Below are 27,277 nucleotides of genomic sequence, written 5' to 3'. Positions count from 1 at the left end.
GAAATTGAGAAAAACACACAAACAAAACTAACCATGTCACCAATAACAAATAAAACTACTCTCATTACCTCAGAGCCACAGCATGCACAACCACCATTCTTTTCTCTTTCTATATCCTGCCTCTTGCACAAAAACAATGTGCTTCTGCAGGAACTCTGAGCAAGAAGACCAGACCTGTAGACCTTTTTCTGCCCTAAATCCTTTGAGTGTCAAAGTTAAAAGCTGTAACACATTATGACATTAGCTTACTTCCTTCAGGAGGGAATCATTTGCAAACAACATTCTTTTATTTTATATACTTTTATTATTCAGTTAGAAAACTTGTTGCTCAGTAGGCACATCTGAAACTGAGGGAGGGAGGGAGGAGGAAAGGAAGCTCAACAAACACAACAAAATAAAGTTGCTCTGCTATGTTGAGGCTGCCAGGCTTTTTGTTACTCTACTTGAAAGTAAATGTGACTTGTCTGTAAAGAGTGCTGCTTCAGCAGTTTCAAATGAATTTCAAGCCTGTGCTCCATATTTTCTCTTTTGTAAGTTTAATGTATTCAGCAACACTGAACTGACAATTTAAATAACTACATTTTTAAACAAACGAAGCATTGATGTTAATGTATGAAAATGGTCCAAACCCTTGGGAGTCTTGGTTCCCACCATTGTTTATTCTGACAACAGGATATAATTGCTTACTTACTTGGCAGCAAATTTAACCATCTGCTTGCTTGCATGGTCTCCCACAGCCACAAGAGCCTGGACATTAAACTGCTGCTGACGTAGAACTAAGAAGCATTGCTTCCCTGAATAAGACAGAAAAAACACAAGTGCATTAAGGACATACTACTTCAGGTTTTACAAAGAAGGAAAATGCTTCTCTACTTTAAAACTGGGCCAAAATTTAATACACTCATCAGGCATGTACACACATAAGTATCCACCCTGTTTTCCGGTCACAGTCAAAATAATCAATGAGCTTTAGAGAAACCAAAGTTCTCACCAATGAGTAACAAAAAATGATTTTAACATGTTTTCTATAAGAACATAGGCAAATCACTAATTAAAAAAAATCCATAAATCTACAAGATTATTTTGTCATATTACACAAATTTCAAGTAACTTCAGATCACTTTCAACATTCATTCAATAGCTAATATATTCTATAAGCAAAGGCACTGCACAAACTACCATGGAAGCTTCAGTGACACAACCACCAAAATGCTAATAAAGTGTGTAATAACAAGAATACAAACATTCCATGAGGATGGTCTGTCTAAAAGAGTTCTTCCAATCAAACTGCATTTTAAAGAACATTTAGATTGATAGGTTAACTTTTCATATTCTGATTTCCTTTATTATCTTTCCAATTTTTTTTTTTTTTTTTGAGACAGGGTCTTGCTAGGTTGCCCAGGCTGGCCTCAAACTTGTGATCCTCCTGCCTCAGTCTCCTGAGTAGCTGAGATGAGACATGCACTATCATGCCCAGCTCTATAACCAGTTTTATTTTTTATCCTGTAACTCTTGATTTCCCCTCCTTTCATAAAGAGCTGTCATTCCTTATCTTTAACCTAAAAAAATATTATTCACAATAGGTTTCAGTCATTATGTATCCTTGTGACATCCTTTTTAAGGCTCTGATCAAATACTAGAAAACTACTTTCTTATAAAAATGAGTTAAATCTCTTCAAAACCACTTTTCTCATTAGACTGTCTTGCAAAACATCAAAAGATTTTGATTTTTAAATTTAGAATTATCTTTCACATTAAGAATTATCCTTGCAAAAAGAAAAAGCAAAAATGCAGGCAGACTTACAGTTATTATTTTCACTACACAGTATTTTGAAATGCAAATCAGATAGCAATCATGAATAAAAATGACAAGTTGCAAACAAAGTGCCGACATGGATACAATCTACTGACTCTGGAGTCATATATGACTGACAGGTTTTTATCTCTAAAAAGACATTAATTTTCCCTTTTCCTCTGGAGTATGATCCAGTCACAAAGTAAGATCTTCACACCACCCCCTCGCCCACTCTTGCACTACTGGGGATTGAATTTATGATCCTCCTGCCTTAGCCTCCTGGGCAACTAAAATTAACAAAGCAAAATCTTGAAGAAAGTTGTTTAAATAAATTCAAAGGAATTTTAAGATACTATACAGTAAAAACTATCACAGGGACTCTTATGGGTGGGTTAGAGTGACACTTACTAAAAACCAATAGAATAGAATCCAAAGTCAGATACTATTCCACTTAGCATAGAATGTTAGTGAAAATGGAAGGTAACGGGTAATACAACATTATTAAGCAAAGCCAGAATTTAATCAGAATATTTTAGCTGCTCTAGAGGTTCAGACTGAACCACCACAGGCCTAGCCGCACTACAAAGCCATACAGTGAGAAACTCTAATGCTGCACAAAAGACCTCCTTTTGGAGAATGGAGGGGAAAGCTCTATAGGACTTACAAGGCATAAGCACAGTAAAATGTCTCTGGGTTAGCACTAGGGGGTAATATTTATTTTAATGGTCTGGTAGAGAATAAAGTTTTTGAAATCAAAAGGCTTGGGATATCCTATTACATCCTATGAAGGGCCTGTGGGAAAAATTGAGTCACTTGGGCCTGGGGATATAGCTCAGTTGGTATAGTGCTTGCCTCGCATGCATAAGGCCCTGGGTTCAATCCCCAGAACCACAATAAATAAATAAACAAACAAACAAAAACAAACCATTTAATGTCCTCATTTCCAAAATGGAGAAAATAGTAGTCTATACTCAAAGGGTCTCTTTTTACATTTGGAGGATTATATAGTATGTTTAAAGCTGAGGCAGAGTCCTATTAATGTTAACAATTAATTCTTGTTATATTATTAATAGCATCACTACAACTGGTTATTTAAGGATTGAGTATCACTATTTTGTAGTTGGATAATGCACAAATATGCTGGATGCTGAGAACACAAAAGTAAATAAATATCTGGTAAACACTTATAGTTGACTACCATATGAAAAGTGATAAAAACCATATGTAGGGCGCAAGGGTGCACACCTGTAATCCCAGCGGCTTTAGGAGGCGGGGGAAGGAGGATCGCGAGTTCAAAGCCAGCCTTAGCAATTTAGTGAGGCACTAAGTAACTTAGTGAGACCCTGTCTCTAATACAAAATAGGGCTAGGGGTGTGGCTCAGCGGTCAAGTGCCCCAACAAACAACAGAAACAACAACAAAACCATATGTAGAGTATAATTCCAATTTTGTCTGTGTAGAAAATACATTAAGATTGATTATTTAGGGGAAAAAACACCAAAATGCATCTACTTAACGGTGAAGTTATAGGAACTTATTTTGTGTGTGTGTGTGTGTCTTTTTCTGTATTTTGAGGCCTTTCCACAATAAACATAAACTTTCCTAATCAGAAAACAAAATTCTAATTTTTTTTGGTAGTTTATTCAATCAGAGAAGTAGGTATAGAAGAAAAGTAAGGGTTGACAGGAAATCTTGGCCACATTCAGGATTCAACACAAGTAGAACCTGGGAAGTCCTAGGAAGCTTAATGCAGAAACAAACGAATGTCCCCAAATTCAGCATGCCTGCTAGGGAAAAGAAATCATAAAACCAGGTCAATGCAGTATAAGAAAGAGCAGAGAATAGTTTCTATTAGATATATGAGGCCCAGGCCCCAGCCAGAAAACAGTTAAAAAGAAAAATAACCCTTGGAAAACACATTTGATAAATGACATATAAGCTACATAAGAAGATCTTAAAGATGACAAAAGAACATTAAGATCCCAATAAATAAATGGGCAATAGTTCAGAATAGACAATATGAAGGAAAAAGAAGAAAACCATAGCAAGTAAATGTGTAAAGGAACAAAATGTTACTGGTGATAAAAGTAATGTAAATTGAAGCAAACAATTATTTTGTATTAATTACCTTTTAAATGAGCAAAGATTCTTTAAAAATATAATATTGAATGCTTGGCAGAATTAAGTAAAAACATTCTATCATAACTTGCTGACTGCAAGGTAAACTTGAAAAACACTTCTAGAGAACAATTGGGCAATGAGCATAAAAGACTTAAAAATGGGGCTGTAGCTTAGTGTCAAAGCACTTGCCTGGCATGCGTGAGGCACTGGGTTTGATCCTCACCACTGGATTCAATCCTTACCACATAAACACTGACCAATAAAATAAAGGCATCTACAACTATAAATAAATAAATAAAAATAAAAAGCCTTAAAAATGCTCTCTTGACTCAATATAACAAATTTATAAATTTATGTTAAGGTAACTGAACATGGAAAGTCTTACTATTTAGTTAGCATTTTTTGTTGTGACTAACATCCTTGACAAGAATCTAAAGGAGGAAAAGTTTATTTGGGGCTCGAGGTTTAAGTCCATAGATGCCAAGTCCATTCTCTGGGCCCAAGATGAGGCAGGATATCAAAACAGAAGGGCCAGGTCCAGGTCCAGGTCCAGGTCCAGGTCCAGGTCCAGGTCAAAGAGCACTGCTCCACTCAGGGCAGCCAGGAAGCACAGAGAAAAGGGCAGGGAGTATGGGGTCTTAGAGAAGATACACCTACCTATCCAGGGCTCACCCTCAATCTACCTATAGTTACCACCCAATTCTTCTGGGAGACACCTCAGATCCAAATTCTAATTGTAACACATTTTGTAACATTTTTATTAATATACTAGAATGGAAATTCTGTTATTACTCACTTCATATATATGTAGTCTTCATTACTGAAACATTTACATGTGATTCAAATGGTAGGGTCATCAAGCTTTTTATGTTAAAGCACTTGCAAATACTAGAGCTTTAGTGTTTAATGGTCCATTTAAAAGGATTTTTAACCACAGCAATTAGGCAATGTAAGAAACAAAAAGCATATAAATAGGAAAGGAGGAAGTCAAATTACCCCTTAATTCTATACAAAGAAAAACCTAAAGACTTCACCAAAAGACTAGTGGAACTGAAAAACAAATTCAGTAAACTAGCAGGATATAAAATCTACATACAAAAATCATGAAAGCACAGCTACAAAAAAAAACAACAAAAAAACCCCAAAAAACCCAAAAACAAAACAAAACAAAAACCACCCCACCCACCAACCAAATAAAACCCTGGAAATACACTAAGCAAGTGAAAGATCTTTTCAACGAAAATTACAAAATAGGGAAGAAACTGAAAAACACTAAAAGGTGGAAAGACCTTCCATATTCATGGCCTGGAAGAATATCGTTAAAATACTCATACTCCCAAAAGTGATCTACAGATTCAGTGCAATTTAACAAAATACCAGTGAACTCTTCACAAAATTAGGGGGGGAAAAATCAAGCATATGCATATCCTTTAACCTTGAAATTTCACTTTTCGATAACTTTCTTGGAGAAATGCTAACCATGGAGATCTACAACTAGAACCATGGAAGGATTTCCTTTTTTTTTTTTTTTCCTGGTACTGGGGATTAAACCCAGGGTGCTTAACTTCTTAGCCATATTCTCAGCCCTTTTTATTTTTTATTTTGAGACAGAATCTCAGTAAGTTGCTTAGGACTTGCTAATTTGCTGAGGCTGGTCTTTAACTTTGAATCCTACTGCCTCAGCCTCCCAAGTCCCTGGGATTATAGGCATCTGTCACCATGTCTGGCTCATGGAAGGACTTCCAAGCAATATTGTTGGTTCACTAACATTTAACTCAGGGCCAAGAACACTTTAACTCGTGGCTGAAGAAAGTTTTCTAACAGGTATTTTCTTTGGAAGGTATAGCATAGCCTTCTTATGCTCAAAAACACACACACACAAAATACTTCAGCAGTATAATTGGGGACCATTATAAAAAGAAAAATAATCACAATTACAGAAAAGTATTTAAAAAAAATAAAAATAATTCTGCATTTTTCTATTCAGTGTTAGTTATCTCTTAATCCATGGTATGTATATACCACAAAATTGTGTTATTCATACGATATACAATTTTCAATTCTTTTAATTATGCACAGGTTCTTAATATTCTTGAAAAATTTTGATTTTACCTAACGAACGTGCAAACAACTATATGGAGACATCAATATTCATTTAATTTTTTATACTGCTGGGTTTTTAGTGTTTCTAAATTTTTCCTATTAAAGCCATCATAAATATATATATTATACACACCCACACCCCCAAACCACCAACTTTTAAAAAGCACAAGAACATGAAAAACATGGCATTAATCTATTTAAATAGATTTTGAAAAGGACACTTTATAGTATAAGAATTGAAACAAAAAGATAGAATAACTTTGTGGAAAATTTCAAACACAAAAACTGAGTGAGTAGTAAAACATCCCTCTACATAGTCATTCTTCCCTATCTGTGAAAGACTGGTTTCAGGACCCTTGTGAAAGTGAGTATCTACAGAGGCACAAGTCCCTTACATAAAATGGCATATACAGTATTTGCATATAACCTTTTGTATATCCTCCCATATACTTTAAATCATCTCTAGAATATAACACCTAATACAATGTACATGCCATACAGTTATTAAACCTGTATTGTTAAGGGAATGATGACAAGAAAAAAATGTACATGTTCAATACAGACGCAATTTTTTTTTTTCTGAGTAGTTTTGGTCTATGGTTGAATCTACAGGTGCAGAACTCACAGACTTGGAAGGTTGAGTATATATACATCAGTCAACACATATTTTGAAAAGAAAAAATTCTGGACAAAGGTCTGACAGATAAAGTAAACATCTGCTCCCAATAAATAGAAAATTTAGAAGTATTTTAAATTTGACATTGTTTTCTAATGACATTTTCTTTTCTTTATTTGCCACAGGGCTTAAAGCATGCTAGGCAAGTAAGCACCTTACCACTGAGCTACATCTCCAGCAATTTTTATTGCATTTCAAAACAGGGTCTCCTTAAATTGCTCAGGCTGGCCTTGAAATTTGCAGTTCTCCTGCCTTAGCCTCTTTAGTAGCTGGAATTACAGGCATGTGCTACCACATTCAGCTCTAACAACTTTCTATGTAGAATTCCTGAAGTCTTGAAATAAAATCACCAGGATGTTAAATTTCTATTTGAAAAATTTTTCACTATGTAAATCCCTGCAGTACTAAAGAATCTATTGATTACTACAAAAGGAAACAAGAAATGAGATATAAACACTTGAAAGAAAAGGACAAAATAATCAATATTTGTAAATGATACCACTCTCTAACTACAATCCCATGTACTTCACTAATTATCACCCTATGGCCATTCTTGTTTCAACTTTATTCCAACCCACTCATTTTTCAATTCCTATACTATTCTGAAAGAGCCTAAGTTATATTGTTCCATCTGTACATATTTTAGTATTCATCTCTAAAAGATTAGATCTTTTTTTTAGAACATTCATTTTTTGTAGTTGTAGTTGGACATAACAACTTTATTTTATTTATTTATTTTTATGTGGTGCTCAGGATCGAGCCCAGGGCCTTGCACATGCGAGGCGAGCACTCTACTGCTGAGCCATATCCCCAGCCCCAAAGATAAGATCTTTAGGGGAAAAAAATGATACCACAGTACTATCTCAAATAAAAAATTTGTTCTTGCTGGGCGAGGTGGCAAAAGCCAGTAATCCCAGGGGCTCGAGTTCAAAGCCAGCCTCAGCAAAAGCTAGGTGCTAAGCAACTCAGTGAGACCCTGTCTCTAAATAAAATACAAAATAGGGCTGGGGATGTGGCTCAGTATCCTCTGAGTGTCATGGGCCAGCCATGGGCTGTGTGTGTGAACCATGAGCATTTGTGCATATGGGAGGACTAGCCTGATTTTGAGTGCTCTTTGGGCCATGCAATACACCTGTGTACTTTCCTCTTGCTCTGCCTGTATTCCCACACAGCATCTGAGATGGGTGTGACTTGCCAAGATGTAAATCAATCTACTGACCACAAGACATCAAGAAGCTAGACTCAACCCCCTGAAACTTACTCTTTGTCTTATTTGGAACATTCCACCAAATGTCCCTCTGTGTCCCCCTCTATAAAAATACAGAATCCAAATGCAAGCTCTCTCTCTCCAACAAACCCCTAAAGTCAAGAGCCATCACTGGACCCCAAAATAAAAAGGCAATTTCTGTGTAATTATTTTGTGCCAACCCAAATTCACCTGGAGTGACCCTGATTTAGTCGCATGTCACAGCACTCGAGTCCAATCCTTGGTATCCGCCCTCCAAAAAAAGTTCTTTAACATTGAATATTCAATGTTCAAATTTCCAATACTGTCTTTCCCTATTTTGTTTATTACTGTATAAAGCAAGATCTAAATGAATAATTGGCTCAGATGTGTTTTAATCCATAGGTTCTCCCTTTCAATTTATTGAATAATTCAGGTTGGTTTTGCCCAGTTGGTTCCGGTAAGTCTGAGTTTCACTGATTTTATCTCACTGTCATTTATATATATATTCTCTATGTTTTTCGTGTAAGTTGGTAACTAGACTTAAAGGCTTAATGAGATTTGGGCATATTTTTAGGGGGCAAGATTATTTACTTGGAGGTATGTTCTTCCATGAATAGACATGAAATATGCCTGATTGTATTCTTTTGTGATGTTAGCAATCTTAATGACCCAATGCTTAGATCATAGGGTCAAATGATGATGTTTTAACACTCCTTTTTTTTTTTTTATTAATCAGCTGGAGTATTTCTCTGAGCAGATACTTCCTTAACTTCCTTAATTCTACTATCTGGTTAGTTAATTTTGAAAACAATGAAATTGTTCCACTGGTGCCAAACATTTTTGTGTGCCTTAATATTATTATAAACTTATGGTTTAATATCTAACGTGTATCAATTCCAAATTAGCCTTATTGATACTCAAATTATACTAGTTTTAGCACATGGTAGCCTCTTAAAGTTGGTCTCCACTCCTTTTCACATAACCTAAATAACCTTTTCTAGCTTCTGTGCTACCTATTATGACAAATATTCCAGGCCTACCTTGTACAATTCCTGCCTCAAACCTAAAATCTGCTATTTCTCCAAGTAGTTTGAGTTTCCTTTAGAGGAAGATGGCATTTCAAAATCACAATATGATGCAACTGCTTTCAAAAAGTGACACCTTTTTAAACAGTTAAACAAATATCTATCCATCCTATGAGTACAATTCCACCCGACAGAAATCAAAGTTTATATGTAGATAAATATTAAAAAAATTTTCTTTTGTAGTTGTAGATGGACAAAATGCCTTTACTTTATTTGTTTATTTTCTATGTGGTGCTAAAGATTGAATCCAGTGCCTCACTTATGCTAGGCAAGTGCTCTGCCACTGAGCTACAGTCCCAGCTCAATAAATATTTTTACATGATTATTTTACATAATAGTAACTTTACTCAAAACAGCCCAAACTTGGAGATGTTTAACTAGAATGTCCATTAATACATGTTTGGATAAATAAACTATAGTATAGGTATATGATGGATAACACTCTATAATTAAAGTGCGCATCATGCCGGGCATGGTGGTGCGTGCCTACAATCCCAGTAGCTTGGGAGGCTGAGGCAGGAGAATCCCAGTTCAAAGCCAGCCTCAGCAACTTAGGGGGGTCCTAAGCAATTTGGCCAGACCCTATCTCAAAATAAAATATGAGGGATGGGGATGCAGCTCAGTGTTTAAGTGCCCCTGGGCTCAATCCATGGTACTGGGCAAAAAAAAAAAAAAAAAAAAGAATAATCTACCAATACATATAATTTGTACCAAAGAGTGTATAATAAATGATTCATTTATATAAAATTCTAAAGTAGGCATTATCAAGGCTTTTCTCACCTAAAATAAAAAACAAAAACCAAATCAGACTTACAGAAAAATATTTGTTCTTATATAATAAAAATACAAACAAGGCAAGAACAAATAACAAACAAAAGAAAATTAAAACACCTAACATCAAGAAAGGAAATCTAATTTAACCAGGAAGTGAAATACAAATTAAAACAACAATGAGTAAAACTAAACCTTACACAAATGGGATAATAAATAAATAAACACAATCTGTGAAACCACTTTTTTAGTGGTTTAGTTTATGCACATATAATACAATATTGTCTTCTAGGTTTTATACTTACTGTCTAATAATTTACTTTAATTGAAAAGATCGTGGTAGTGGTAGCGCTACCACAAAGAAAACCACAGAGAAAAACCAAATACACACAGACATGGAAAGATGTCCAAGATAAAATGAAAAACAAAGTGCAGGTTATAAAACTGAATATTATAAAACTCTTGGCTCAAACACATATACACACCACCTCATGAAAACAAATTTGAGGGCTGGGGATGTGGCTCAAGTGGTAGCGCGCTTGCCTGGCATGCGTGCGGCCCGGGTTCGATCCTCAGCACCACATACAAAGATGTTGTGTCCGCCGAAAAACTAAAAAAATAAATATTAAAAAAATTCTCTCTCTCTCAAAAAAAAAAAAAAAAATAATTTTTTTTGAAAGGTTTACAGTGATTTTCTACTACAGTCCTGATTTAATTCCATATAGTTGGAGTATTTCATAACAATTACTACTTTTTGATCCAAAATAACAAGTATTTTTATTTTACAAATTAAAATTAATATGAATGATATAGAACTACATGAAAACTGATATAGAGTATAAATCCATTTTTGTAAAAGAAACAAACATGTCAGGTTTACTTTAAAAAGATTTCTAAATATCATTTTGAACTTTATAGTGTCTTTATTCTCTTTAGAGTAATAAGAATTACACCTTGTTTTACTCTTGAGCTTCTAGTTTGAATTTTAAAATACAGTGGTTTTCGATTAAAAGGAGAATTCCCACTACCCATGATTTATTTACTGATATATATTATAATATAGATAGACAATACACATATAAAAACTGCACAAGTAATTCCTACAAGAAAATTCTTTTTCAAGGGAGTTTTAAATCCTTTGGTCTGTTCCTACACTGCCATTCACAGGCAAGACTACATTCCCTGTATTATCTTGCAGCACAACTACAAAGTTCTTGCAATTTGTTTTAGATTTTCAGGCAGAGACTATCAATTAGGAAACCAAAATAGTTTGTTATAAATGGAAAAAAACTAGCAGATGATCTATTTTTTCACTTATGTGATGCTTTGTAATTGTCTTTTAGTTTCTTAAAATACATGCTTGATCTTTTCTTCTTTTTTTCTAAATATTTTTTTAGTTGTAGATGGACATAATACCCCTATTTATTTATTTTTATGTGGTGCTGAGGATGGAATCCAGTGCCTCACACACACCAGATGAATGCGCTACCACTGCCACTACCATGATCTTTTCAACTAGAGTAAATTACTAGACAGTAAGCACAAGACCTAGAAGACAACATTGTATTATGTGTGCATAGGACACCTAGCTTAGAACTTATTTATTCAATTATTATTTACTACTGTTTTTTAATACCTTTATTTTTTGTTTTATATATTTTATTTTTTATGTGGTGCTGAGGATTGAAATCAGTGCCTCACACGTGCAAGGCAAGCGCTCTACCACTGATCTACAACCCCAGCCCAATTTACTACTGTTTTATTAGGTGTTGTGCACCAAAGAAATAAAATAAGCAATAGTGCCTTCCAGCAGTTTACAAGAGGAAATAAGACACCTAAAAACTTACAATGAAAGACAAATAAGTAACTATCATACTCATTGTCCTCACAAATTTATTGTAAGGCTATTTTTTTTTTTTTAGAGAGAGAAAGAGAGAGAGAATTTTAATGTTTATTTTTTAGTTATCGGCAGACACAACATCTTTTGTTTGTATGTGGTGCTGAGGATCGAACCCGGCATGCATGGCAGGTGAGCACGCTACCACTTGAGCCACATCCCCAGCCCCTGTAAGGCTATTCTTAATGCAAAAGATTTACAAAAATTGTCCTATAATATCTATAAGCTAGGTGTTATTACATACTGATTTTTTAAAAAACATTTATTTTTTTAGATGTAGATGGACACAACACAATACCTTTATTTGTATGTGGTGCTGAGGATTGAACCCGAGTCCCGCCCATGCTAGGCGAGGGCTCTACCGATGAGCCACAATCCCAGCCCCATTACATACTGATTTTAAGAGAAGACATTGAAGAAGAATTAGGCAATTGCTTAGGGTAACAGATTATAAGTACCAATCCAGGATTCAATCACAGATCTGTCTTATTCAAAAATCCCTGTTATAATCTCTGGAAAATTTCACTCGTGGAGAAGAGACATATTACAGATATTGGTAAGATAGAAAGTATTCATGATTTAGGCTTATTATGTGTCCTGTATTCTTTTCAACTGCTAAATAACTATGTTTAGGAAACAAAGTGCCCAATATGGACAGGAAAAAGGATCTCAATCTAATGGGATAAAGACATGTAAATGAAAAATTACAGTGTGATTATCTGCTTATAGAATAAATGGCCCAAACTTTCAGAAAAGCAAACCAACCTTATTAAAAAAACTTAAAACTCTCCTAGTACCTATTTAAAATTCACAAGTATTCATATGTTTTGGAGCCATACAGTGAAAGAATAAACAATCTACAGTAGTGATCCTAGAGAGTGAGATATATATATAAAAGGTTAGAATTCACCAGGCATGGTAGTATATGCTGTAATCCCTATGACTCAGGAAGCTGAGGCAGGAGGATTGCAAGTTCAAAGCCAGCCTCAGCAATTCAGTAAGACCTTGTCTCAAAATAAAAAGAGGGGCTAGGGTTGTGGCTCAGCAGTAGAGCACTCACCTAGCACGTGGCAAGGCCCTGGGTTTGATCCTCATCACCACATTAAAAAATAAACAAACAAAATAAAGGTATTGTGTACAACTAAAAAATAAATAAATAAATAAATAAATAATTTATTTATTTTTTAAAAAGGGCTGGGAATGTGGCTCAATGGTTAAGTACCTCGGGGTTCAATCCCTGGTACCAAAAAAAAAAAAAAAAAAGAAAGAAAAGAAAAAGAAAAAAAAAAGTTGGAATTTTAAAATAATGACCATGTATGTAAGTTCTATAATAAAATTACCTAAAAAAAAAACCCTCAAGAAATGCTGTAACAGCTGGGCATGGTGGCCCATACCTGTAATCCCAGTGGCTCAGTAAGTGGAGGCAGGAGGATCATGAATTCAAATTCAGCCTCAGTAACTTGGTGAGGCCCTAAGCAACTTTAGACCCTGTCTCTAAATTTAAAAAGATATATAAAAAGGGCTGGGGATATGGCTCAGTGGTTAAACAACCCTGGGTTTAATCTCTGGCACCAAAATAAATAAATTTTTTAAAATGATAAAAATACTCTATTGTGCTTTCTGTCCAAAAGGGAATATAACTTAAAAAATATAGCTAGTGTGACTAAGCTACTGAATTTAAATTTAAACATTTACATGTAGCCAGTGGCTGCTATATAGGATAGCTGTCTTAGCCTTGTCTCTCTTCTACTTCTTTCCTCATCAAAATAATTACAAATATAAGGGTACTAACAAATGAGAAGCTTCTCAAATACACTTTTCACTTAAATTATTAAACTTCTGAAAGATGCTAGAGAAGAAATTTAAAGTCCTAAGATTTCATTGAAGTCTTCAGGGTCAAATTAATTTTAAGGATGGCTCACAGGAACTTAAAACTGATTAATTATGTTGTTTTGTTCAGTTTTGTTTTGATAAATTCATTTTGGTCTGTGAGGAATTTGAAAGACAAAAAATTCAATGTCCTTTTCATTATATCAATCTTACCTTTAGCTCTACTTGTATGAACTCTTGCACGTACCCAAACAACTTCATCAGCTCTTTGTACTGTCAAGTCTCTAACCAAAACCAAAATTCGATCTGCAACAAATGGTAAAGCAATTTTTAGATTCAGAATTTAGAGATCTTAGTTATTTGTCTGACAGGTAATCTAAAAATTTTGTATCATATTAAACAATTCTCTATCTTTGGTAACATTTTCTTTTTTATCACCTTCAATATGAAATTTGCTTCAAGTTTTATGATTGTGTTTTCTAAATAATCTCCAAAATCCATCCAATTTTCTACCATTGTTACTGCCACCATCCTAAATCAAGTTATTATTTCTTGCTTAAACTACAGCAGCAGCCTCTATACTGGTCCCCTTCTAATTCATTCTACATTGCAGTCAAAGAGATAATTTCAAAATGCAAATCTGCTGAATACTTTATGACTTCAAAGGTCAAATACAGCCTGTCCTCATCTGCCTATGCCTAAGTGAATATGGCAGTTTGCCTGCCCACCATACATAGTACGTTAGTCAGCTAGCCATCAGGGAGGATTCTCCACCAGGCCTACAACAATGACTGATACAGGGAAGGATATGTCATTCAAACTAATCATAGTATTTCTCTGGAACTTAAATACACATGCTGGGAATAAAGCTCTTGTAACCCTCTTCTCTAAGCTGAGATGGTGTAGGCCCAGGGCTGTAGTCAGTAGCTTTCTCACTAGCATGAGTTTGCAGGAGGAGAGAATGAAGCCAATATTTTACAAGAAGGACAGCCAAGAGATGGAGAGAGAAGATGCTTGAACCCCGAAATACAATCATGCTTGATGGTCATTTCACACTGTTTCCTACAGTTATGTGAACCTCTTGGCTACTAGTAAGCCCCAACTATTATGCCTCCCTGATATTAAACAAAAAACAAAAAACTACAGTCATCTAGAGTCCCCCTAATAGAAAAATGGTGACAAAATAACTATTACATAGAGGTAGCAATACAAACCAACATTCAGAAATCGTTGTTTTAAATATATAATCAATTGATTAGGGGAAAAAACCTGAGATATTAAGTAAGAACACAGTAATAGATGACACTACAATAGCAAAGACAATACCTTATAGGACATTATAATAAAATCCAATCACAAATGTATTTTACTTATGTTTTATCTAGATATAATTTGTCTCTTAAAGCAAAGATGCAGCTGTAAATATAACATGATTTACATTGTTCTCATGACTAAAAGCAAAGAGAATGGAAGAGGAATTTCAAAGCTATTGGGTATCATAAGAGGATTTCTGCAAAACACTGTCTTTATGAATATGCCAACTTCCAAGTCTGCTGTGTAAACTCAGACAAAAAAACATGTAAAAGAAAATCAAGAGACAAAGCAGCATAAGATTTGAAAAGGCAGATGTGAAAATGCCAAGACTGAAAAAGCACATGACTAATTAGCCAACAAAACTCAAAACTAAACAAAACGGAAAGCATACATTTTAAAAAGTGGACTTATACATGATAATTTTAATAGTATTTTGGAAAAGAAAAAAGGGTAATAGCCCTATTTCTTATGGCATCCCATTAATTAGCGTGAGGGTTTTCAACTTTTAATATACTGCAACATACTCGAGACACAAGTTATACTCCACCAGTAAAACTGGCTAACTGTGGCAGTGATCCACAGTATTAGGGTTTCAGTTCAAAAATTACCGTCTATTCTATGTTTTAACAGACACTGGCAGTAGAGAAGAAGTTTGGAGAAACTGAAGCAGATAGGAAATTATTTTGAGCTAAGTATTACGATTTTTATACAAGTGTTAAAGCTCAAACTACAACACTGTCAAAGGATCTAGGTATGGAAAGAATCATGAACTCTAGGGTCAGATGGTCTCAGTTTCAATCTTGGGTCTGGTAGATAATGGCTGCATGAGATAAGTTCCTTATCTTTCAACTTTAGTTCCTTAGAGTCTTTAAGGATTAAGAAAATAAATTCTTGGAAAGAATCAAGCAGAATAGGAATTTAATAAATTAAGTAGACAAAAACAGAGAAGTTAGGAAGAAAGTAATAGAGGTAGCTTCATGAAAACATACAAAGACTGCAGGTGATAAAAGCAGTTATTAACCACTCTTCTCCTATCCCCTAGTCCAGAGTTAAATCTTATTGGATTACTGAGGAATTTGATAAAATCAAATAAAATCATTTAAAATACACCATTCAGGGCTGGGTTGTGGCTCAAGAGGTAGCGTGCTTGCTTGCACCTGAGGCATTGGGTTTGATCCTCAGCACCTCATAAAAATAAAAGATATTGTATCCACCTAAAACTAAAAAATAAATATTTAAAAAAATAAAATACACCATCCACAATTTCTAGAATTCCAACATGTTGGATAAAAGCTAATTGTAATACTCATTGGACATATTTTCTTTCTTATCTAGATTTGAAACACTAAACTAACAATGTTTACATACAGTAATGACATCTATTTGGTTTATGAATGCCATTAAAGCTTTTCAAAATTATTTCTTCAGTGTTATGCTGACCCTACTTAAAACTTCACATAGCTACTAACCTGGTTTTTCCTGTGATTGTATCATTGAAGATATTCCATATCTTTCTTTAGCATAATCCTACAAAAAAAGTTTTGCATCATGACTTTTCATTTAAACACATAAACACAAATAACCAGATTAAAAAATGAACTTGTCTTAACTTTCACAATCATTTCATTAACTCAGATACAGCAGTTTTTAGATATAGAAATCTGTTATTTATTTATATATGTATCTACAGAAAAAAGAAAAAGCATCTAGCTGGTTAGTTTATTTCGGAGACCACCAATTCTGGATGGAAATAACACACATAATAGCCTTCAGATAAAATTTACACACATGTACAACACAACTTAACTACCTTCTTCAAAAAGATCAAACTACTTTAAAGTAGAATATAAACTTCCTCTGTGAAGGGAGTAAGATGAAGTACCAGTTTTATTAACTTCCTATTACAGGAAGAGATGTTCAAAGACAACCAATGCTTTGGTAAGCTTTCCAAGTAACAGATGTCTACAGTTTTTAGAAATCTGAGATGTAAGACATAGCTAACTACAACTTTCCTTTTAATAAAATATCATTAAAAAATTCACCAGCTTCCTGGTTTCAGATTCAGGACAACAGGTTACAAGGTTAGACAGTGACAATTTATCAAATTTCTTGTAGTTGTAGAGTTAGGAACAGAAAATAGCAGACCAAGGATCCAGGTGATTAACAAACTAAACATTAAATAGGTAAGTGTCCTCTTAATCTTACTTTACCTCTAAAATGATCTCAAAGATCCTTCTAGCTGTAACTCTTCCAAAATATTTACCTTACATCTAGATCCATGCTATTTGCAATGGGGCACTACTTGTTTATATAATAAATCAGATCAAGAATACACAAAAATAATTTTCTTAGATTTTTGCAAGGTAACTTAAGATCTGTAAGAAACAATTCGTTTTTGTAACTCAACAGCTATCTGTTGGAATCCTCTTAGATTTGGAGAATCCTGAATTCTCTGTCTATACCAAAACAGATATGTTAAGATATTGAACAACTGCTTTTTTCTAATATTAAAAAATACACATCAAGGACAAATATCACTAGGACCACAGTGGAAGGATGCTGTCACACAATGAAGCCTAAAGGCAGCATAAAATACATGAGAGTGAAGATAAAGGTGTCACCCCTTCTAATTAGTTCTATTCATATTTCAACAACCGTTCTTCAATTTATTATTCTGATATGCCTTATTATGTTCCTTACCAAAACCTCAAAATTCCTCAACAGAGAAACTAAGAGACAGGCATTGCTTAAAGCTCAATATTACTATAGCACACAGAACTGGAGGTTTGGGATGGTTTAAAACTTTGATACTGAAAAGCCTGAATGACTGCCGGGTGTTTATCTCAAATGCATCTTCCACAAACTTCATTACCTACCTCATTGGGTCACTGACAGAAAATAAAATAACGTGTGTTCTTTAATGCTGTCACATGGAAAAATGGTCATTTAACATAACAGCAAATGGTTTTACTTAGTACTGTTATTATTTGGCAAAACATTAGGAATACGAGGGCTGAGAACGTATCGATTACTAGAGGTCATCAAATATTCCCGAGGCGGGGGTGGAGTGAGGCGTGCATGACGTGTAGGACGTGCCTAACCCAGACAAGCTCAATGTGACACCGCCGCTCCTCCTTCCATGGCAGAGGGTGCTTCACATCCACCCTACCCCAGGAGCGCCCTCCTTGTAGGCCAGGGCTCCCAGGCGATCCTGTGAGAAATGCGGTCTGGCCACGATGCTCAGGCCCTGGCGGCCCCATGGAGGTTCCAGAGGCCTGGACGCTAGGCCCTCAGCATCCAGACAAAGTGCTAATGTAAGGAGCCCGACAGCAGGGCCCCGCTTACCCTACTCCCTCCCTCAGCGCGGTCCGGCCCAGATTCTGCCCTCCCAAACCCAGAGAAGGAGGAAACCCACTTCCGCCGCGTCCATGATCTCCCGCGGCTTCTCCTGACTCTTGCGACTGGCGCTGGCGCTGGGCATCGAGACACTGAATCGGGGAGTGGACACCACTCTTCCTCGCAGGCGTCTGTAAGGGGAAGCCAAGGGGTTTCTCCCTCCCGCACAGTCTCCGCCCTCCCGCCTTGGTACACGCGCTCGAACTCCGCGTGGAAGTTCGGCTTCGGAAAGATCGCGAGACTTCCAGCTCTCTCGAGATTCCGAAGCGCCGAAAGGCCAGCAGCAGAGCGCCGTCGCGTACTCTTCCCCCCTCGCTCCGCCTCTACGGGGTTGTCCCCGGGTTGGAAGGAATCCCCGGGAATTTGGTACAGTCTCGCGGCTTTGGCTCTGAGGGGCGGGGTCCTAGGGTACTTGCTGTCCTTATTCTCCTTAAGCTCGTCTCAACTGTGGCTTTTCCTCTGTTTTCTTCACAACCCTTTCATTCCTCTGGACTTTAATCACAAACTAGTCACCAAAACACGCACGAAAGTTCAGCCCTCAGCTTTTTCCTCTTCTGTACATCTCCGCCTTCACTATCCCCAGCGAGGTTGGCTGCCTGGGGAAGAGGAGGCCTTTTGGCACAATGGTTGTACTCCGTATTGGGACACAGGGGTTCTGTATTATAGGCAATTAAGTTGCTAAGGCAGGTGAAAAGTAAGTGAAAAGTGAAGGGGGCACACAATGACAAGAAAACCCACACAATTGCACTGATTGCCTTGACCAGCTGCATTGTTGAATACAGTATGTAATGTTGATTTCCGATGGATGTTTTTTTTTTTTTTTTTTTAGTACCAGGGATTGAACTCAGGGGCACTTAACCAGTGAGCCACATCCCCAGCCCCTTTTGGTATTTTATTTAGAGACAGGATCTGAGTTGTTTAGGACCTCGCCTAAATTGCTGAGGCTGGCTTGAACTCTCGATCCTCCTGCCTCAGCCTCTTGAGCTGCTGGGATTATGGGCATGCACCACTGTCCCAGTACCTGGCTTAATGGATGGCTTTTTCTAAACAAAAACACAACTTGTTAATAAGTCTTTATTGAAAGTAATTTGAAGAGTTGGTTAAATACTATTTCCCCTGTAGATATTTTTTACATTCCATTAAGTTTCAGCTGTCTGTAGTTTTACCCTAGCACAAAATGACAGTTAATACTGGTGAAGGGGTTTAGGGGCAAATGAAAGGCCTCTGGAGGTTCCCTCATTCAGGTCTTGAGAGAGATGGTCTGTGCTTAACTAATTGCATGTGGGGTAAAATTTTGTTCCTACTTATTTGATAAATGATTATTTGTAGGTATATACTTTATGCTAATCATATCAGGCACTAGTAATCACATGATTATAGTCATGATTCTTGTTCTTTTTTCTTTTTCTTTTTTTGGTTACTGGTGATTGAACTCAGGGGCACTGAACCACCTATGGGCATCCCCAGCCCTATTTTGTATTTTATTTAGAGACGGGGTCTCAATGAGTTGCTTAGTACCTTGCTTTTGCTGAGGCTGGCATTGAACTCGAGATCCTCTTGCCTTAGCCTCCCCAGCCACTGGGATTACAGGTATGGGCTAACAGGCCAGCTTATGATTCCTCTTTTAATACTATACAGGGACCTAGACTGATAGATCCTCTATTTTGACAACCTAGCTCTTAAAGTTTTTGCCTAGAGGTAACATATTTCACCTTCTGCTCCTGTTTTCATTGGCTATTCCTGATTCAACCGGACAGGAGAATTCATTGATTCTTTAGGGAGTGACATTGAATATTTGTGATCAATAATACATTCCATTAAAAACACAAGCTGGGTATTGTGGCACATGCCTGCAATCCCTGCAACTCAGGAGGCGGAGGCAGGAGGATGGCAAATTCAAAGCCAGCTTCAGCAAATTAGTGAGGCCCTCAGCAACTTAATGAGATCCTTCTCAAAATAAAAAAAATAGAAAAGGTTGGGGATGTGACTTAGCAGTTAAGCCCCTCTGGGTAAAACAAAAACAAAAACAAAACAGAAGTACACATTCTAGGGGCTGGGGCTGTAGCTCAGTGGTAGAATGCGTGCTTCACATGTGTGAGGCACTGGGTTCCATCCTCAGCACCACAATAAAATAAATAAATAAACAAATGTATTTTTTAAAAAAATGTCTTAAAAACAAAAAAGAACACATTCCATTATACCTTTAGAATTCCAAATAGGAGTCTGTGAAATTGCTGTGTTTTGGTATTTTTAAAGATTTTTTTCTATTAATGTATGAACTGATTGTCAAAAATCTCAATACAAGTTCCATCAGTTGTCCCTTTACTATGGCAGGGATCTTATTTTTCAATCTGTCTATGAGGTTTCTTCATGTCCTTGAGGTCGTCCTTACTTTGGCCCCTTTGCCTTGATAAGTATTTGTATTTTGTATTTAGGTCATAGCCTGGAATGAGGCTTCTGGTCCTCTTTCCTTAGAGTAATACAAAAGAAATATTTACCAGATCAATGGCCACATTCTATGTGCCTGAGGTCTTGTGAATCTGCTCTAGTACAGATAACTACAACTGCAACTGAGGCTATGATTTGGACATTGACAGTATGCTCAATGTCTGGTCTTTGAAGGAACCATTCTTAAAAATAGGAATAGGATAAAGAATATTAACCATTGGGCCTTTAAGGGTTGCACTAATTTTTGCCATCCCCCAGAGAACCTGTCAATGTGATTTACTCTCATAGTTGGGAAATGGGGAAATGATTTCAGGGGTTTCCTTTTATCCTTCTGCAGTATAATAGCCCTATCCCAAAGGCCAAGGAACTGTAGAGAAATAGCTCTTCCTTGTTTCCCCTGGTACCTTGCAGGTATCCAGATAAGCCAAGTGGGCAAGGACTTGAACTACAGCAAATGTGAGTCTTCAGATCACCCTGTGATTCTCCTGGGACTTGAGGGGATAGGAGACCATCTCCCATTCACTTTCCTATCTCCCTGGGAGGCTGTCATGGGATGGTTTCTCATCTCCTCCTGATGTATGGGACTTCTTGTCTCCCTCCCCCTGTGGAGAAACAGGGTATAAACATGCTTAGTAGTAGTCTAAAAGTGGCTCATCAGCAACAGGGTGTCCTACAATCCATGTTGCAGTCATCTGGTCCATTTTGTTCCAGTGTTGTCATTTTTGATGTGTGAGACAAGGATCACCTTTGGCTCATTCTTCTTTTCCACTCTTTATGTAAGCAATAAACTGTCTTAATCTACAAATGGCTTGTTAAATAAGTCAGTGAGGCTCTGACCTTGGCCTTGCTTGTTTTTGTCTTGATAGGAACAACGTGGGGTTCTTCCAACTGCCAGTATGTCCATTGCAAAATAGTCATTTTAGAGACCAGGAAAACAACCCCTTGAATTTCATGTCGCTTTTGAGAGATCTGAAGCACCATTGTGATTCTTGATTCTTCATGTGTGATTTTTTTCCCCCCCTGGAAAAAAGAACCATATGTCAGTATATATGCTAAGTAAGCTATCATTGGTCTTTCTCTTTGTTCCTAATGCTCTGAAATCTCATAATGTGTGCCATCCTATGGGTCTAAAGTCATCAGTGTGCTGGACCTCAATGGGCCTTTCGATCTGGAAACTCATTTAGTTCTGGGACATTTTCTTGAAAAATGTTCTTAATTATACTCTCTTCTTCTTTTCTTGAATTCTTATTATTCAAGGAGTGGCCTTTCTGAACTGGTCTTTTAGTTTTCCTATTATTTCTCTCCATTTTCCATCGTATTGGCTTTTTTTTTTTTTTTAAAGAGTGAGAGAGAGAGGAGAGAGAGGGAGCGAGAGAGAGAATTTTAACACTTATTTTTTAGTATTTGGCGGACACAACATCTTTGTCTGTTTGCTGAGGATCGAACCCGGGCCGCACACATGTCAGGCGAGTGCGCTACCGCTTGAGCCATATCCCCAGCCCCACGTATTGGCTTTTGATGTGCTTTTGGAAGATTTCTTAAACTTTATTTTCTAATCTTTCAGTTGATATTTTATCATTTCTGCCATTATGTTTATAATTTCTTAAAGCACTTTTTTGTTCAATGAATGGAACTCCAGACTAGAACCCCAATCTTTTTGGGGGGGTACCTGGAGTTGAATCCAAGGGGACTTACCACTAAGCTACATCCCTAGCCATTTTCTGCTTTTTTTTTTTTTTTTAACCTTTATTTTATTTATTTATTTTTTATGTGGTGCTGAGGATTGAACCCAGGGCGTCGCACATGTTAGGCAAGCGCTCTACCACTGAGTCACAACCCCAGCCCTCGGTTTTTTATTTTGAGATAGGATCTCACCAAGTTCCTAGGGCCTCACTATATTGCTGAGGCTGGCCTTAAACTTGGGATTCTCCTGCCTCAGCCTCCCGAGTCATTGGGAGTAAAGGCATGAGCCAGCATGCCCAGTTAGAACCCCAGTTTTTTAACATGCGTGCAGTATTTTCTCATCTTGCTGAGTATAAAAATAAGGCAATTTGGGGGGTAATTTTAAAATTTGTTCTCTCTACATGGTGCATTTTTTATAAGGTTTTTTTTTTGGTTTGGTTCTTTTTGGTTCAGTGCTAGAGACCTGCCTCAGCTAGTTGATAAAGCCTTGATTGTCTGCTTATGTTAAAAGTGGGGACTAAAAAACTGATTAGAACTGGCTGTGGTGGTGTAGGCCTATAATTCCAGTGACTTGGGAGGCTAAGGCAGGAGGATCACAAACTTGAGGCCACCCTCAGCAACTTAGTGAGACCCTACCTCAAAATATAAAATAAAAGGACTGGGGATGTGGCTCAGTGGTTAAGTTTCCCTGGTTCAATTCTTGATACCAAAAAAAAAAAAGCTGATTAGAAGCTCTGTGTGTACTTACATGGGGTTTGTCAATTTTGAGTTTTGCTATATGATGTTCTAGCCGACATTTGACAGGAAACTCAGGTGTCAGTATCTTTAGATCTTTCCCTTTGGCTGGTCAAATTGTTCAGGATAAAACCCTTCTGATCTGCCTGAAGAATAAAGATATGATTGTCAGTATTCTGGGAATACTCAGCATGTAACATGTATTTGATATCTGAATCCCTCTAGTTTTGGTACAGTGCCCAGTTCCTGAAGTCGAAGGATGCATGCTTTAACCCTCTCCAGAGAATATATTATGTCAGGGTGGGAGAGAACTCTTGCCAAAAGAGTAGGGTAGGAAGGGATCAGGGATTCCTCTTCTCATGTAGATTTCCCTTCAAATTCCTTATTTTAACTCCCACTCATTTTCAGAGGTACTTGGTGCTGCTTGTTCTGAGTCTTTGAGGTTTCTTTTGTATAAATTAGGTTGTTTCATAGTCTTCCTGCCTGCTATCTCAGGATTTAGCTTTTCATAACTGCTAAGTAGGTTACCACTGATCTGTCTGCTTTCTAGCATCCCACATTTGGGTACTGTCGTCTCCTTTCCTGTTCTCCCATCCTCTTGATCATAATTTTTGTGGGATTGGGTGTGGAAGCAAAGTTAGATCTGCTGTCTTAGCATAGAAGTCTTATTTTTTGTTTTATTTTATAATGTCAGTGTATACAGGTTTCTAGCAGATAATTTGTGGTTATCAAAATAAACACCAATGCTCGCTCATTCTTTGTTTTTATTTGTTCTTTTTTTATACATGACAGTAGAGTATATTTTGACATTATGCATACATGGAGTATAACTTATTCTAATTAGGATCATATTCTTATGGTTGTACATGATGTGGAGTTTTACTGGTGGTGTATTCATATATGAACATAGGGAAGTTATGTCCAAGAAATTCTGCTGTCTTTCCTATTCTCATCCCCCTCTGTTCCCTTCATTCTCATTAATTCTTTCAATGAATATTTACTGAGTGCTAAATATGTGCCAACCATTAGTCTAGGTATTTGGAATATGTCCAAGAACAAAGAAGATAAAGATTCTGGTTCTTGAGATCTTATGTTTTGGAGGGTGGAAGCCGATAATAATAAACATAACAAGTAAATTATATAATGGGTTAGAAAGTGATAATAAAAAATGGAGGAAAAGTAGAGCAAGGCAAGAGTAATGGGGTATTCATTTTAAATGTGGTAGTCAGGCTGGACCTCATTGAGAAAGTGATTTTTAAAGATTTGAAGACTTTACAGGCTTTAAAGTGGGAGGAATAAGGAGGCCCATGTTCATATAGTGTAACATGTTTACAGCATCTGAAATGTTCAGGCTTCCTTGTCTCTATACTAAATGACTCTAGTTTGCAAACCTTTTAAAAATTGTGACAAAACACTCATATAATATAATATTTCTTAATCTTTTTAAAGTATATAGTTCAGTGGTATTAACTATATTCACATTGTTGAGTAACAGATTTCTAGAACTTTTTCATCTTATAGTACTGAAACTCTATACTCAGGAGCTGTGGTTTGGGTTTGGCTTGTCCCCAAAGGTTCATGTATTAGAAATCTGATGTTGAGGTGGTGGAATCTTTAAGAGGTGGAGCCTAATGGAAGGTAATTAGATCAGGAGGGCACCACCTTGGAAGGATTCAAATAGTTCTCACAGGGTTAGTTCCTGAGAGAGAAGGTTTTTATTAAAGAGTGAGTCCCTCCTAATTCTCTTTCTTCCTTATTTCCTACTTATTGTACCTTCTGCCTGCAGTTCATTTCCTTTCCTCTTCTTTGCTTTGTTGTGATGCACCCAGACACCAAACACCAAGTTGTTTGGATTTTCCAGTCACCAGAATTATGATCCAAATAAACTTGCTTTTTTTTTTTCATTGTTGATGTTTGTTTGTTTTTTTGGTACAGGGATTGAACTAGGGGCACTTAACCATTGAGCCATATCTCTAGTCCTTTTTTATATTTTATTTAGAGACAGGATCTTGCTGAGTTGCTTTAGGACCTCGTTAAGTTGCTGAGGCTGGCTTTGAACTCTCAATTCTCCTACCTCAGCTTCCAGAGCTGCTGGGATTACAGGCTTGTGCCACCATGCCCTTTCTTTATAAAGTATTCAGCTTCCGTTATTTTATTATTAAAAAAATAATAATAAAATAAAACAGACGGAGACACCATGGAACAACTTCTCATTTCTCTGCGCCATCCCCGCCAGCCCCTGACAACCACCATTTTACTTTCTGTTTTCATGATTCTAACCACTCTAGACAGCTCATGTAGGTGGAATTATAGAACATTTGTCCTGTTGTAAATTGCTAAGCCTTTTGAGTCTTGGTATTGACAATTCATTCTGGCTCCAGCATTGCTGTCATGCTGAATTTAGCTATTTCTTCTTTCATGCCTGCATATAATTCAAATATTAGCACTCCTATTTACCAATGGGATCAGGTGGAGTGCCTTTGGCTGTGAGGGAGAAGGACCTTGACTCAGTTCCAAACAGTAAAGGAACACATGGTAAGAAGTATGGAAAACAAGAGAGTCCAGGTTTAGCCATTTGGCAATGTCATCAAGAATTGGGGAGCAGTTCTTTTCTTCTCTCAGCTCTGTAGGCTTTATCCTCAGGTTGGTAGCAAGATACCTGCTACTAATACAGGTATCACGTCCAGTCATGACAACATCAGGCAAGGAGAGAGACAGACCTACCTTCTTGTGCCTTTCTTTTAGACAAAGAAGCTTTTCCTCAAAATCCCTGTGGCAAGCTTTCCTTTACATCTCAATGGCCAGAACTGGATCATATGACTGTGCTTGAACCAGTCACTAGTAGGCAAAAAGGGACCAATAGGGTCAATCAGGCCTACCCCAGGATTTTTGTGATGGGATAGAGGTGTTACCTCCACTGAAGTGCATGGATGCATTAGAAAATGGGTGGACATGTAAATAAAAACAGATTCTGTTAGGAAGGGGAAATGGATACTAAATAGACAGCCAACAATATCTACCACTTTAGCTAGGTGACTTAAGGTAAGTCATTTGACATCTCTAATCCTTTTTTTTTTTCAAGAAAATGAGGATAATTTTCTCATGTGAGAATTAAAATCTCCTTGCTCAAATCTGTCCAATGGCTTTCCATTATGTCAAACAAAATCCAAGTCTTTACAAAGAACTGGCTAACTATAGCCATTGACCAAATCTGGCTTGTCTGCTTTTGTACAACCCATCAGCTAAGAATGCTTTCACATTTTTCTAAACAGATGTTTGGGAAAATTTTTTTTTAAAAAAAGAACAGTTTCGTAACTGGTGAAAATTCTATGAAATTCAAATTTCAGTGTTTATAAATGAAAATTTTTATTGAGACATAGCCATGTCTTCATTTGTTTATCTATTGTCTGTGGCTAACTTTGTGCTATAATGGCAGGGCTGAGTGGTTGTAAAACAAACCATAAGTTCCATTTAAAAATATTGTTTTATATGTACTAATTTAAATTTGAAAATATACATAAAAACTCCCAAGATAGTTCATGCACATAGTATTGCTTAGTTCAGTGATTCTCAAATTGTGGTCCCTGGACCAACAGTATCAATATAAGGATGATCTAGTATTGTGAGCTGATTTGTGTCCTCCCCTTCTCTACCTCATCCCATTCATATGTTGAAGACCTACCCTCTGGTACCTCAGAATGTGACTGTATTTGGAAATAATGGCTTAAAAGAGGTAATGAAGTTAAAATGAGGTAACTGCTGGGGACCTTAATTTGATATGGCTGGTATCTTTATAAAAAAAAGTAGATTAGGATATAGACACAGAGAGAAAACCATATGAAGACCCAGGAAGAAGGCAGCCATCTACAAAACAATGAGAGTGACCTCTAAAGAATCCAACCCTATCAACAACCTGATCTTGGACTTCTGTCTTCCAGAACTGTGAAAAGTAAATTTCTGTTGTTTAAGCCACCCAAACCAAGGTAGTTTGTAATGGTATTCTAGTAAACAAATAAACTTGAGAACTTGTTAGGAATGGAAAGTCTTTATGTCCATCTGAGACCTATGGAGCCAGAAACTGTGAGGGTAAAGCCCAGCAATCTGTGTCCCCCATCCACCACAATACTGAGGGTTGAACTCAGTGCCTCGTAACATTAGGCAAGTACTCTATCAACTGAGCAACACCTCCAACCCAG

The 27,277-nt window shown here is 36.8% G+C and overlaps 1 protein-coding gene across 1 annotated transcript in view; it reads right to left on the bottom strand.

Annotated features, from left to right (window-relative positions):
• The window catches only part of Dars1 (aspartyl-tRNA synthetase 1), a 58,501-nt gene extending 40,046 nt beyond the window's left edge, over positions 1 to 18,455 (bottom strand). Inside the window, exons 1-4 of the mRNA XM_046463758.2 lie at positions 18,235 to 18,455; positions 16,289 to 16,346; positions 13,719 to 13,811; positions 692 to 794 (exon numbers count right to left, since the gene is read on the bottom strand). Coding sequence (XP_046319714.1) covers positions 692 to 794; positions 13,719 to 13,811; positions 16,289 to 16,346; positions 18,235 to 18,300 — 320 coding nt within the window. The 5' untranslated portion in view covers positions 18,301 to 18,455. The remainder of the gene's footprint in view (positions 1 to 691; positions 795 to 13,718; positions 13,812 to 16,288; positions 16,347 to 18,234) is intronic.
• Between the last annotated feature and the right edge of the window lie 8,822 nt (positions 18,456 to 27,277).

Source organism: Marmota monax, unplaced genomic scaffold, assembly GCF_021218885.2.
Source record: "Marmota monax isolate L192 unplaced genomic scaffold, Marmota_monax_Labrador192_F-V1.1 WCK01_AAM20220418_F8-fsc00034, whole genome shotgun sequence".
In the NCBI taxonomy this organism is placed as follows: Eukaryota; Metazoa; Chordata; class Mammalia; order Rodentia; family Sciuridae; genus Marmota; species Marmota monax.
Note: the sequence above shows the minus strand (reverse complement) of the source record. Positions and strands in the feature narration are given on the sequence as shown.